General features: G+C 43.6%; 1 protein-coding gene across 1 annotated transcript in view; it reads right to left on the bottom strand.

Moving 5' to 3' along the window:
* The window catches only part of rnf32 (ring finger protein 32), a 75,032-nt gene extending 63,154 nt beyond the window's left edge, over positions 1-11,878 (bottom strand). The window contains exons 1-2 of the mRNA XM_041183925.1: positions 11,863-11,878; positions 1,941-2,027 (exon numbers count right to left, since the gene is read on the bottom strand). Coding sequence (XP_041039859.1) covers positions 1,941-2,027; positions 11,863-11,878 — 103 coding nt within the window. The remainder of the gene's footprint in view (positions 1-1,940; positions 2,028-11,862) is intronic.
* Between the last annotated feature and the right edge of the window lie 766 nt (positions 11,879-12,644).

The following is a 12,644-nucleotide window of genomic DNA, read 5'->3' as shown; positions in this document are numbered from 1 at the left end:
AACCATCAGCACTAAAACAGATTATCTGGTAATTATCAGGCTGATTTGGTCCCCTGCTGTCACTACAATAATGACTACGCTTCAAGGGTACTTCTTTGGGTTTAAATTTCTTAGAGATATTCTGAGGTAATCACAGGTGCTACATAAATGAAAGTTCTTTCTTGTTGGTATTGCACCTGGGCCAATAAACAGAAAACCCTGTCTGTCATGTCAGCTACAAATAAAAGGAAACCATGTTTAAGTCTCAAGATAACTCCAGTGAACATCTTGCACACTGAAAGCTACAATGTGTAATTGAGAAGGGATTGTTATAAGTCGCAGTTCCACAAACCGGTTTTATGTGATCAAATAATGAGGATAACCTCCAGACCTGCTAAGTGGGTCCCTCTGTCTCTTTGCTGTGAGGTCACGTTTTGGGCTGGAAGCAATCTTGTCTCACTCTTTAAAAATAAAACACATCCTTTTTACATTCCAAAGGGTTTCCAATCTATTTTATTTTTCTATTAAAAAAAAATCACTCCAAGTTAGCTGGTCGGGCACACATACATGCACGTGCACATAAGTACACATCCGCCATGTTTCAGTACGTCAAAAGTATTCAGAAGAAAAAGAAGCAGTAATTTCCTGCTGGCTTTTCTGACTGGGTCAGTGGGCAAGATTTTTAAGCAGCTCCCTATCCATTGATACTTTGCTTAATGTAGATCTCGTAGGGGAATGATAATATTAAGATTATGTTTCTGAATTAGTAAGCCAGGAACCTAGACAAATGATACACAGATACGCATTTGTTGTAAAAACCCACATGGTTCACGAATGGCCTTCAGAGAAGTAAATCTGTCTCTGCCTGATCCAGCATAAATGTGACGCCAGGCACATACAGATGAGTTTAATGTCCTCCCCCGCAGCACATTTGGTGGCGGGGTGACATTTAATTGGGTGGGAGGGTGGCAGATTCCTGGACGGCCTTCCCAACCTGCTGCCCTCAACCGGGCAATTAAGTGTCTCATCCCGCCACTGCTGGTGCTCACCAAGTGGCAGTCAGAGGACTCGCCAAGCAGGAAGCCCCAGAATTCAACTCTGTTGGTACTGCTTGCGGGCTTCCATGGAGGGTCCCTCACTGCCAGGGAATCAGCATGGGGAAGGGGAAGCCCATTGACAGTCATCTCCCTGCCCTTGCTGCTGACATGCCCCCCCCCCAAACCCTACAATCTTCACCTCGCAAACTCCATCCCGTCATCACTCCCCTGTGGCTTGGAGGGACAAGGCTTCCTCCCCCAAGGTCCTTGATCCTGGGGAGGCCTGTCGCTGCCCAGGAGATGATGTGGAACTCTCACTAGTTCTCCAGCCAGTGGGAAAGACTGGAAGCAATACTCTAGTTGTGGCTTAACCAGAGCTTTGTAAATGTTCAACATAACTTCTCTGACTTTGTACTCAATTTATTTATGAAGTCCAAGATCCCAGATTCTTTGCTAACTACTCTCTCAGTATGTCCTGCCACCTTCAAAGTTCTATTTATATGAACCCCCAGATCCCTCTGTCCCTGCACACTCTTTAGAATTGTGCCATTAATATATTGCCTCTCCCTATCCCTCATATAAACTGCATTACCTCACACTTCTCTGTATTCAGTTCCAGCTGCCACTTGTCTGACAGCCTATCTATGTCTCTTGCAGTCAACTGATATCTTCCTCACCATTTGCCATACTTCCAACATTGGTAACATAAGCAAATTTTGAAATTTTGCTATGCATTCCACTATCAAGTCATTTAGATATATCAGAAAAGTGACCCAAGCGGAGGACATTGATGATCCTTGGGAAACACTACTATCTACTACCCTCCAGTCTGAAAAACAGTCCTTTATCACAACTCGCTATTTTTTCTCCTTAAGCCAATTTTTATCTGAGCTGACACTGACCCTCTTTATCCATGGGCCTGACTTTTGTTAATCAGCCTTTTGTCAAAAGCTTTCTTAAAATCATTATAGACAACTTCAACTGCATTTCCTTCATCAACCTTCGCTGTTGCTTCATCAAAAATTCAATTAGATTAGTCAAACACTTCTTAAAAATTAATAAACATGTGGCTGATTCTTAACTATTTTCTAAAATGGCCTAGCAAGCTGGGTAATAAATGTTGACACCCGCCTCATCGAACAGTACCTGCCTCATCTGCGGCAGAGTGTGCAGATCTAGCATTGGACTTGTTAGTCACCTCAGGACCCACAACCTCAGAGTGGAAAATAAATCATCCTTGGTCCTGAGGGGCTGCCTAGTGCTCCAGGCTTATTAAACAGTTGGACAGGTTTCACATGAGATGCATTTGGAAAATCATGGGCATCAAATGGGAGGACAAAGTGTTCAACACTGAGATAATTCAAAGAGCATAAATGTCTGAAATTGAAGCACTCATCATTAGAATCCAGCTCAGATGGAGTGGACATGTAGTATGTATGACTGATGATAAAGTCCCTAGGGCAGTCATGTATTCACATCCCAAACTTGTACACCATCTGCGAGGTAGGTCGAGATTAAGGTTCAGGGACTTTCTGAAGGTGAACCTCATGAAATGTGGCATGTCCATCGGAGGCTAGGAGAAAAATGCACAAGAAAGAACTACCTGGGGAGCAATCTCAAGTCGCGGCATTGTTTCATTTGGACAGCAAAGAATACAGGCAGCAAAGGACAAAAGGCAAGCTAGAATGGCCGGGCAGTCCCAACAAAATCAAACAATTCATCCTTGTCTGCACTGTGGAAAATCACGCAGGTCTGCAGTCAGGCTCCACAGCTACATTAAAACACAAAACAGGTCATTCTATGCACATCACTGATATCAAGGGAAAGCGAAAATGACAATTACGATTGGTGTTGGAGTTAAGATGTTACTGTTGAAGATAGGGTGTTAATGCTGGGGTGTTAGTATTGAGGCTTAGCTTTGAGGTTAGGATGTTACTATGGAGGTTAGGGTGTTAGTGTTGGGGTTGGGGGTAGTTTTGGAGTTGGGGGTTGGTATTGGGGTTAGGGTGTTAGTGTTAGGGTTGGGGGAGTGTTAATGGGTGTTAATGGGTTAGGGTGGTAGTGTTGGTCTGTTAGTGTTGGGTTAATGTTGGTGTTAGTTTTGAAGTTAGGGTGTTAGTGTTGTGTTGAGGTAAGGGTGTTAGTTTTGGGGTGTTAGTGTTGAGGTTCGGGTGTTAGTGTTGGGGTAGTTTTGGAGTTGGGGGCTGGTGTTGGGGTTAGGGTGTTAGTGTTGGGGGGAGTAGTGTTGGGTTGGTGTTGAGGTTCGGGTGTTAGTATTGGGGTTTGTGGCAGTTTTGGGGCTAGGATATTGGTACTGGGGTGTTACTGTTGGGGTTAGGCTCTTGGTATTGGGGTGTTAGTGTTCAGCGTTACAGTTTAGCGGGTCAAGGTTCAAGGAGATGTGACAGGTGTCAACTCTATGGACTTCCCTCTGCTTGACTCGTCCGGCCCCGACCTCAACAACACGGGCAGCTTCGGCAGCGAGTCCCCTACTTTACATGGGTTTAGCTCCATAAAACACACACTAGATATTTATACAGGTTCTAAACGATACACACCTTCATTGCCGTAAACACACACGGAAACGTCGAGCAGTGAAGCCTCCAACCTTGTTTAAAAATTAAAAGAAAACTAAACACGGTCTGTGATCCAAACACTTTGTGGGAAGCGTCTATAGTTACTTAGCAACCAAAGGCTGGTCAAGCTCCAACATTCAACCAAAAGGCAATCACCTTATTTTAAAACCGTTTTTCCAAAACAACAAAGAAATACGGCCGGAAATATGTATTTTGGAATTTTGTTAATTCGTTTCTCAGTTCGAAAAAAAAAATCAAAATCAGTTATTTTTTTTTCCGGTTTAAAGGAGCCGGCGCAGTCTCCAGAGACAGTATAGAGACGTTTCGGGGAATTAAATAAGTTTATCCTTTGTGGATTGTTCTTTTATATATACTGTAGAGAGATTGAATTATGACTTCAAGCTCCAGAATCCCGTTGCTAAGTAACTGCTGCCACTTGCAGCAATTTTCCCGGTAGCCTCAAGTGTTTGAGCCCCTGGGTATACGTGTGTGAGTGTGTGTTCTGTTTTATTTTGGTTTTAATTTTAAATATAGTTAGAGACTTTTGCTGCTGAGCTTTTCTTATTCAGTTAGGTAGCCCAGCTGACTGAGAGACCTTTCAGTATAAATTCAAATCCAGGCTCCAAAAGCTGGGAAGAGGCTTTTCTGAACTGTTTCCACAATGGTGGCCTCAAGTTTCTGGTACAAACTGGACCATGTATTTACTCAGCTCCTTCATGCAGCCAAACAATATCTAGAATGTTAAATATTTGTTCTTGGGATGGTGGGGTGGGGTTGGGGGCCGGTTATGGCACGGCTACATTTGTTGCCCTGAGTAGCTAGTGGTGGTCCTTCTTATACTGGGTAATTAACCACAGTCCAGAAAAGACCATGGGCATCACTCTCCATTAAAGGGAGACAATTGGTGAAATATAGCTTGTGGGACACCATTCCCCAAATATGGTTAAGGTGAGGAGGCAGTTTTCCATGAACAACCACAGCTGGCATTGGGATTGAACTCGTGCCATGGACATCATCCTGCTTTGTAAACCATTCAAGTCCTTTTGGTGATGATGTATCGTCAATGGTGTTAGGTAGGGAATTCAAGTCAAAGAAAGACTTGCATTTCACAATCACAGGACCTTCTAAAATGCTTTACAGCCAATGACACATTATTGAAGTGCGGTCACTTCAAGGTAGGCAATGCAACAATGCACAGCAAATGCAATAAATACCAGACAATCTATTTTTTTTCTGGTGTTGATTGGGGGATAAGTAGTGGCCAGACACTGGGCAATACTCCCCGGCTCTGCTTTGAAATAGTACCGTGGGATCTTTTAAATCCACCTGAGAGAGCAGGGCCTTGGATTAATGTTCCATCCAAAATCCAACATCTCCAACAATATAGTACTCCTTCAGTACTGCACTGAGTTGTCAGCTGAGGTTTTTGTACTCCAGGCCTAGTGTGGGACTTGAACCTACAACCTTCTGACTCAAGGCAAAAGTGCTACCAACTGAGCCACAGTCCAAAAAACAAATGACTTAGAGGGCATGGTGTTTCTATGACATTGCTGCTGTTGTCTTTCTGAGCGGCATCAGGGGGTAGGTGCTGTTGAAGTAAGCATGGTAAGTTGCTGCAGTGCATTCTGTAGGTCATACATAAAGTAGCTTTAATTTACCAATAGTGGAGGGATGAATATTGGGGCCAGTGGCAACAGCACCAATCATGTGAACTGTATTCTGGATAATATTTAACTTGAATGGTATTGTTGCTGTATCCATCCAGGTGAGCATTCCATCATACCCCTGTGTCACACATAGAATGTATGTGTTTTCTTACCCCTTTGGGTGTGTGTTCCAATTAAATAATTTCAGCAGCAAGCTTTTGTGAGTTAAGAAATAAATAAGGTTATTTATACTTACACATTTACCCTGAATTAATGCAACATTACTCACACAATCTCTCTCTCACACACACACAAAGATTGGATACAGGTGAAGGTAATGTATTTTTTACAGATTATAGTTAACTTAGTCTCTGATTTATGATCTCCGGTCTCCTGTATGGCAGGCCTGGTTTCTTGAATGACTTAGATGGCTTAAAGTTGAAGTGAGGGTCTTGTAAAGTGAAGGTTTTGCAGCAGGTTGTGAAGTTTCTTATCATTGAATAGCTAGGACTTTGATCCTCAGGTGAACTTTAAACTAGAACTGGTTGTGGGGCGAGTGGGGGAGTCATTCTCCCTGTTAGGATCTCCCGCTTTCAAGGGATTGCTATTAATAAATTGGCTGCTTGATGACTTGCAGCCAGTTTGTGGTCTGGCTCTCTGACTAACGAATAGCAGATAACTAACTATGAACAGCTCTTAGCTGATTTTTAAAAGTAGATAACAACATGGCTGCCTCCATGTGACTTTTCCCAATTTCAAGTCCTTTTCCAAATAAGGGGTGGTGTTTATGTTGATTTTGCAATCCTGTGTTGTGGGTTAACACCTTTGAGGTTCACCAGTCTAGTTTTGATGGGGAAAGCCATTATGATACAGTGGGGCGGTTCATAGGAGCCATTTATTTCCATCTCCTACCAATTGAGTTTCAACCTTCCCTTTTGTTCAACAAGGAGTCAGGCAGTCTGGAAATTCCATAGTCCTTTTGTGTTGGCCCATCCTGAAACAAAGAGAATTATCCAGATGGCTGTGAATATCCATATTTAATTAGGTATTTGCCTGAGATTTGATACTAACTGTACCTGAAATTCCAATGGTCACACGATTTGCAGCAGCCATATTAGTAGTTTGTTTGTGTCCCATTTTTAAAGATTTTGGGTGAAAGTTCATAAAACTTTGGGCATGACAGCTGATTGCAGGAATTCACCAAAGCTCCTTAGGCAGCACCTTCCAAACCCATGACTACTACCATCTAGAAGGACAAGGGCAGCAGATAGATGGGAACACCACCACCTAGAAGTTCCCCTCCAAGCCACTCACTATCCTGACTTGGAAATATATTGCCGTTCCTTTACTGTTGCTGGATCAAAACCCTGGAACTCCCATCCTAACAGCACTGTGGGTGTACCTACACCACATGGACTGCAGTAATTCAAGGAGGCAACTCACCACCACCTTCTCTAGGGCAACTAAGGATAAGCAATAAATGCTGGCCCAGCCAGCAAAGCCCACATCTCGTGGATGAATAAAAACAAAATGCACAGAGTGGTCATAAATGGAGTGTTTCCTAAACAAAGCCCAAAAGAATTCAGAATTTGGTGAGTATGAGAATGTGATGCAGATTGGGGAGTGTAGGAGTTTCTAGCTTTTATGAAACAAAACAAGAGGTCTTTGACCCGTGAATTACTAGAGAATGAATTGGCTCAGTCAAAATGTTGTTACACTTAATGGGCTTAGTTTATTTGTACCCACGATTACAGTTTTAACATGAGCACAGTTTTGAAATGGTTACAGGAAAATTAAAATGGTGACATGAAATGATTACAGATTTAACAGGTCAAGGGAAAAAAAGGATAAATAGGGTAGTCATGGCGACTTCAAGCTAGTAAATTGTGAGGAGTGCTCAGGTGAAGATAAGTAGCATAAGCAGTATTAATAATAGTTTGAAAATAAACAGAAGGGAAAAGAATAGAGTAACAGTCTGAAATTGTGCTACAGGTAAAGGGAAAATGAAAATATATAATTAAACCAAGAGAGAGAAATAAGAAACGCGTGAGTGAAACAGTTGAGCAGAAAGTAGGGTTAGTGTATGTGGCCCAAATAAGTGACCTTTATTCAAATGTGTTGGGTGTAAGGAGCAAATTGAATTAGCTGAAGGAGCCAATTCGGCTTGAAGGGTATGAGATTGTAACCATTATGAGGTATGGCTGCAAGACAGCGAGGACTGAGAATTAAATATACCAGAGCCTGAATTTTTCAGTTGATGTATGGGGGCATGCCCGACACGCCGGCGCATAAATGGCGCGCTGGTGCGCGATGACGTCAGGTGTACATCCCTACATCATCGTGCTGACTTGCAATGTTTCATTCAGTAGGCGCATGCTGGAGTCGGCTGCACGCCCGCTGATAACTGATAGGCCTATTAATGTAATTGTTTACGGGTTGGTGGGCAGGCGAAAAGGCCAAGTGGGCCTTCACGTTTTTTAGGAAACCTCAACCACGTGCGGGATGAGGTTTCCTAAAGCTTTTATTAATTAAATTAAAAAAAATTCTGAAGTATAAAAACATGTCCCATTTCATGTGACACAGTCACATGAGGTGACATGTTTAACTAAATTTTTAATCCATTTATTTATTTTTTTAACAATCGCTTCAATCTTCCTGAGGCAGCTCCGTGCCCCAGGGAGATTCAAGTGCTCTTTGGCGCACATGTGCACTGGTCCCAACTCTCCCTCCTCCCCGCACAGGTAGAGCTGAGCGCAATGGCTCGCATCTTACGCTGGGCGGGCCGTAATTGGCCCACCTGCGTAAAATGGCAGCGTGGGGCTGACTGCGGGTGGCTGTCGGCTTTGCGACTGCTCGCAACAGCTCCCGCCGACTCAAAAATTCAGGCCCAGGTTATAAGATCTACAGGAAAGCCATGGATAATGGTAGAGGGGCAGGAGTAGCCCTAGTGATTTTGGATGAAATCAGTTCAGTGATAAGGCAGGATACAATGTGGGCATGGAGACTTTATGGGTAAAATTAAAAAATAGAAAAGGATTTACAACTCTGTTGGGAGTTATATTTAGGCCCCCGTGGTAGCAGTAGTGAAGTGGCGAGGAAGTTGAAGATGCAGATGTACATGAAGGCACTGAATACCCAAACAGCTAGCCTTCATGAGAAAGATAGCAGGGTTGAGTTAGTGAAACAGCAACAAAAGAATGCACACCAGACAGAGAGAAAACTATGGATGACCAGATGCACTCACAGACAAAAAGAAATGTCCTGCATACGGATCAAACTGTTGAGTATGTGGAAAGCCTGATCACTGGGAAAAGATGTGCAGAACAAAGAAAGAAGATGGTAAGCGAGTTATCAGAGACACCGCAAGAGGGTGAAAGAGAAGGAAAAGAACCTGAAACATCTGTACCCTGGAAAATGACAATGAGTTTGAGAATGCATTAAACCTAAGAACCGTATGACTGCATGAAATGTCTGGATGCGACAGGGTGTCACGTTTACTGCTGCACTATGGTTAGGTGCTGAGCAACAATATATCAATCCAGTCACATGCAGAGCTGTGAGATGTGCATTCGATGAAGCTGCAGCATTTTGAGTTTAAAAGTGTGATTATTTCAAGCTTCTGGGAACCAGACACAAAACAGAAACCACAACTGCAGAATCTTTTGAGAGGTCCATCGATAGAATTTTCTTTTCTTTATCTAACGAGGGTAATATGGATAAATTCTAATGGGACAGGAGAATTACAAAGCAAAGTTGTCGTACACCTGTACAGATATGGCCTCAGAACCCACCTAAATGGGAAATAGTAATTTGACAGCAGCTGTCAAACATCACATTCACCTGTACAAACGGGAACATCCTGAGGCAATACAAAAGGTTACTACATGTAAAATTAGTGAGAAGCATGGAACTGAAACCAGAAGATCAACTGTAAGTGATGTTTATAGTTGAAAGGGAAATGACTGGCAGTTGAACAAAGTGGTCAGGCTTCAAAGAGAAAGCACTATTCTAAATATGAGCATATAGATCTAGCATTGTGTACGTGATTCAGTAATCTCAGAGCCTACAATGCGAGGGTCAATCATGACATGTTCATTACCAAAGCAAAAATGTTTGATGATGACTTGGGCAGTAATGACTAACTTTGTAGACTCATGTGCAGTTTTGAGAAATGGTAATACATTGGCTTTACAGTGATAAAAGGAGATGTGACTGAGTGTAAACTTGACAGTCGGACAAAGCAAGTTAATAAGATGTTTCACCAACTCTGCAACCAAAGATATTTGCTATTTTCACAACTGTTACCATGATGTAATCTTTGTAGAATGTTCAACTTTGGTTCTTAAACTTTGAATCTTCTAAGTACATGTCATACAATGGCTATGTGACCTGAGTAATATTATTAATGTGTTATAATGGAAATTGCTTTAAGCTGTGTGAATGTGCATTGTTGCTGATCTTGCCTTGCATATTCTCTTGGCCACACTGGCTCTAGTTCCTCACATTGAAGGGTGTCCTTATATTGCTGAATGCCCAGCTATACAGTAGAGGGACCTGGGGTGCAACAATGGTATCCCTTTGTGGTTTAAAATGAATATTCATGTATTTTACATTTGCTTCTTTAGTATCTAAAAGTGCGCTGAGAAAACAGTTTTTTATTCATTCATGGGATGTGGGCATTGCTGGCTCGGCCAGTATTTATTGCCTATCCCTAATTACCCTTGCGAGGGCGGTGGTAAGCTGCCTTCTTGAACTGCTGCAGTCCACATAGTGTAGATACACCCACAGTTCTGTTAGAGATGGAGTTCCAGGATTTTCACCCAGTGACAGTCAAGGAACGATGATGTATTTCCAAGTCAGGATGGTGAGTGTTTTGGAGGGGAACTTCCACATGGTGGTGTTCCCATGTGCCTGCTGCCCTTGTCCTTTTAGATTGTAATGGTCGTGGGTTTAAAAGCTGCTGTGTAAGGGGCCCTGGCGAGGTCCTGCAGTGCATTTTGTAGATGGTACACACTGCTGCCATTATGTATTGATAGTGGAGGGAGTGAATGTTTGTGGATGGGCTGCCAATCAAGCTGAAGATTGTTCCAAATGCTTCAGCCTTATCTTTTGCACTGATGTGCTGGGCTTCCCCATCATTGAGGTTGGGGATATTTGTGGAGTCTTCTCCTCCAGTGAGTTGTTTAATTGTCCACCACCATTCATGACTGGATGTGGCAGGGCTGCAGAGCTTAGATCTGATCCATTGGTTATGGAATTGCTTAGGTCTGTCTATCACTTGATGTTTGTGCTGTTTGGCATGCAAGTAGCTCTGTGTTGTAGCTTCACCAGGTTGACACATCATTTTTAGGTATTCCTGGTGCTGCTCTTGGCATGCCCTTCTGCACCCTTCATTGAGTCAGGATTGATCCCCTGGCTTGGTGTAATGGTCGAGTGGGGGATATGTCAGACCATGAGGTTAGAGATTATGTTTGAGTACAATTCTGCTGCTGCTGATGGCCCACAGTGCCTCATGGATGCCCAGTCTTGAGTTGCTTGATCGGTTTGAAATCTATCCCATTTAGCATGGTAGTAGTGCCACAAAACACAATGGAGGGTATCCTCAGTGTGAAGATGGGACTTTCTCTCCACAATGGTGGTTACTCCTACCAATACTGTCATGGACAGATGTATCTGTGGCACACAGGTTGGTGAGGATGAGGTCAAATATGTTTTTCCCTCACCACCTACCGCTCGCAGACCCAGTCTAGCCTAGGTCCAGACTGGGTCTAGCAGCTATGTCCTTTAGGACTCAGCCACCTTGGACTGTAGTGGTGCTACTGAGCCATTCTTGGTGATAGGCATTGAAGTCCCCCATCCAGAGTACATTCTGTACCCTTTCAACCTTCAGTACTTCCTCCAGTGGTGTTCAACATGGAGGAGTACTGATTCATCAGCTAAGGAGTGGGGGAGGGGTGCTGGCTGGGAATCAGTAGGAAGTTTCCTTGCCCATGTTTGACCTGGTGTCATGAGACTTCATGGGGTCTGGAGTCAGTCTTGAGGACTCCCAGGGTAACTCACTCCCAACTGTATAACACTGTGCCGCCACCTCTGCTGGGTCTGTACTGCTGGTGCGACAGGACATGGTGATGGTGGTATCTAGGAAATCATCTATAAGGTATGATTCTGTATGTATGACTACGTCAGGCTGATGGTGGGTCTGTAGGCCTGACCAGGCAAGGACCCTACACCCCTGCAGTGATGTCTTGGAACTGAGATAACTGACCTCCAAAAAACACAACCAGCTTCCTTTGTGCCAGGTTTGACTCCAACCAGTGGAGAATTTTCCCCCTGGTTCCCATTGACTCCAGTTTTGTTAGGGCTCTTTGATGCCACATTCGGTCAAATGCTGCCTTGATGTCAAGGGCAGTCACTCTCACCTCAGCTCTTGAGTTCAGCTCTTTTGTCCGTGTTTGAGTAAGGCTGTAATAAGGTCAGGAGTGGCTCTGGCAGAACCCAAATTGAGTGCTGCTTGATGGCACTGTTGATGATCCCTTCCATCACTTAACTGATGATCAAGGGTAGACCGATAGGCTGGTAATTGGCCGGGTTGGAGTTGTCCTGCTTTATGTGCACAGGACATACCTGGGCAGTTCTCCATATTGCCTGGTAGATGCTAGTGTTGTAGCTGAACTGGAACAGCTTAGCTAGGGGCGCAGCACATTCTGGAGCACAAGTCTTCAGTACTACTGCCAGAATATTGTCAGGGCCCATAACCTTCACCCATTTCTTGATATCATATGGAGTGCTTCAAATTGGCTGAAGACTGGCACCTGTGAAAATGGGGACGTTCGGAGTAGGCTGAGATGAATCATCTGCTCAGCACTTCTGACTGAAGATTGTTCCAAATACTTCAGCCTTATCTTTTGCACTGATGTGCTGGGCTCCCCCATCATTGAGGATGGGGATATTTGTGGTGCCTCCTCCTCCAGTGAGTTGTTTAATTATCCACCACCATTCACGACTGGATGTGACAGGACTGCAGAGCATTGATCTGATCCGTTGGTTGTTAGATTGATTAGCTCTGTCTAACGCACGCTGTTTTTGCTGATTGGCATGCCTGTAGCCCTGTGTTGTAGCTTCAGCAGGCTGACACCTTATATTTGGGTATTACATCTGAGATCTTCTGCTCTACATGGTTTAACACCATATCCTGCTCCTAAAGCCACTGGACCATGAAGGAAGTTGTACAGTGCACATTACTTTGATAACTTTTATTCATAGTCCTTGTGGAGATGATGTCCAGCCTTCAGATTGAGGATATCCTCCATCGTGTCTTGTGGCAGACGATTTGTCGAGTCCTTGTCTAGCAATAATGTCATTCGCTATCACAGAATCATAAAAAAATTACAGCAAGAAAAAGGCCA

Source organism: Carcharodon carcharias, chromosome 3, assembly GCF_017639515.1.
Source record: "Carcharodon carcharias isolate sCarCar2 chromosome 3, sCarCar2.pri, whole genome shotgun sequence".
NCBI lineage: Eukaryota > Metazoa > Chordata > Chondrichthyes > Lamniformes > Lamnidae > Carcharodon > Carcharodon carcharias.
This window is presented reverse-complemented; position numbering and strand designations above follow the sequence as displayed.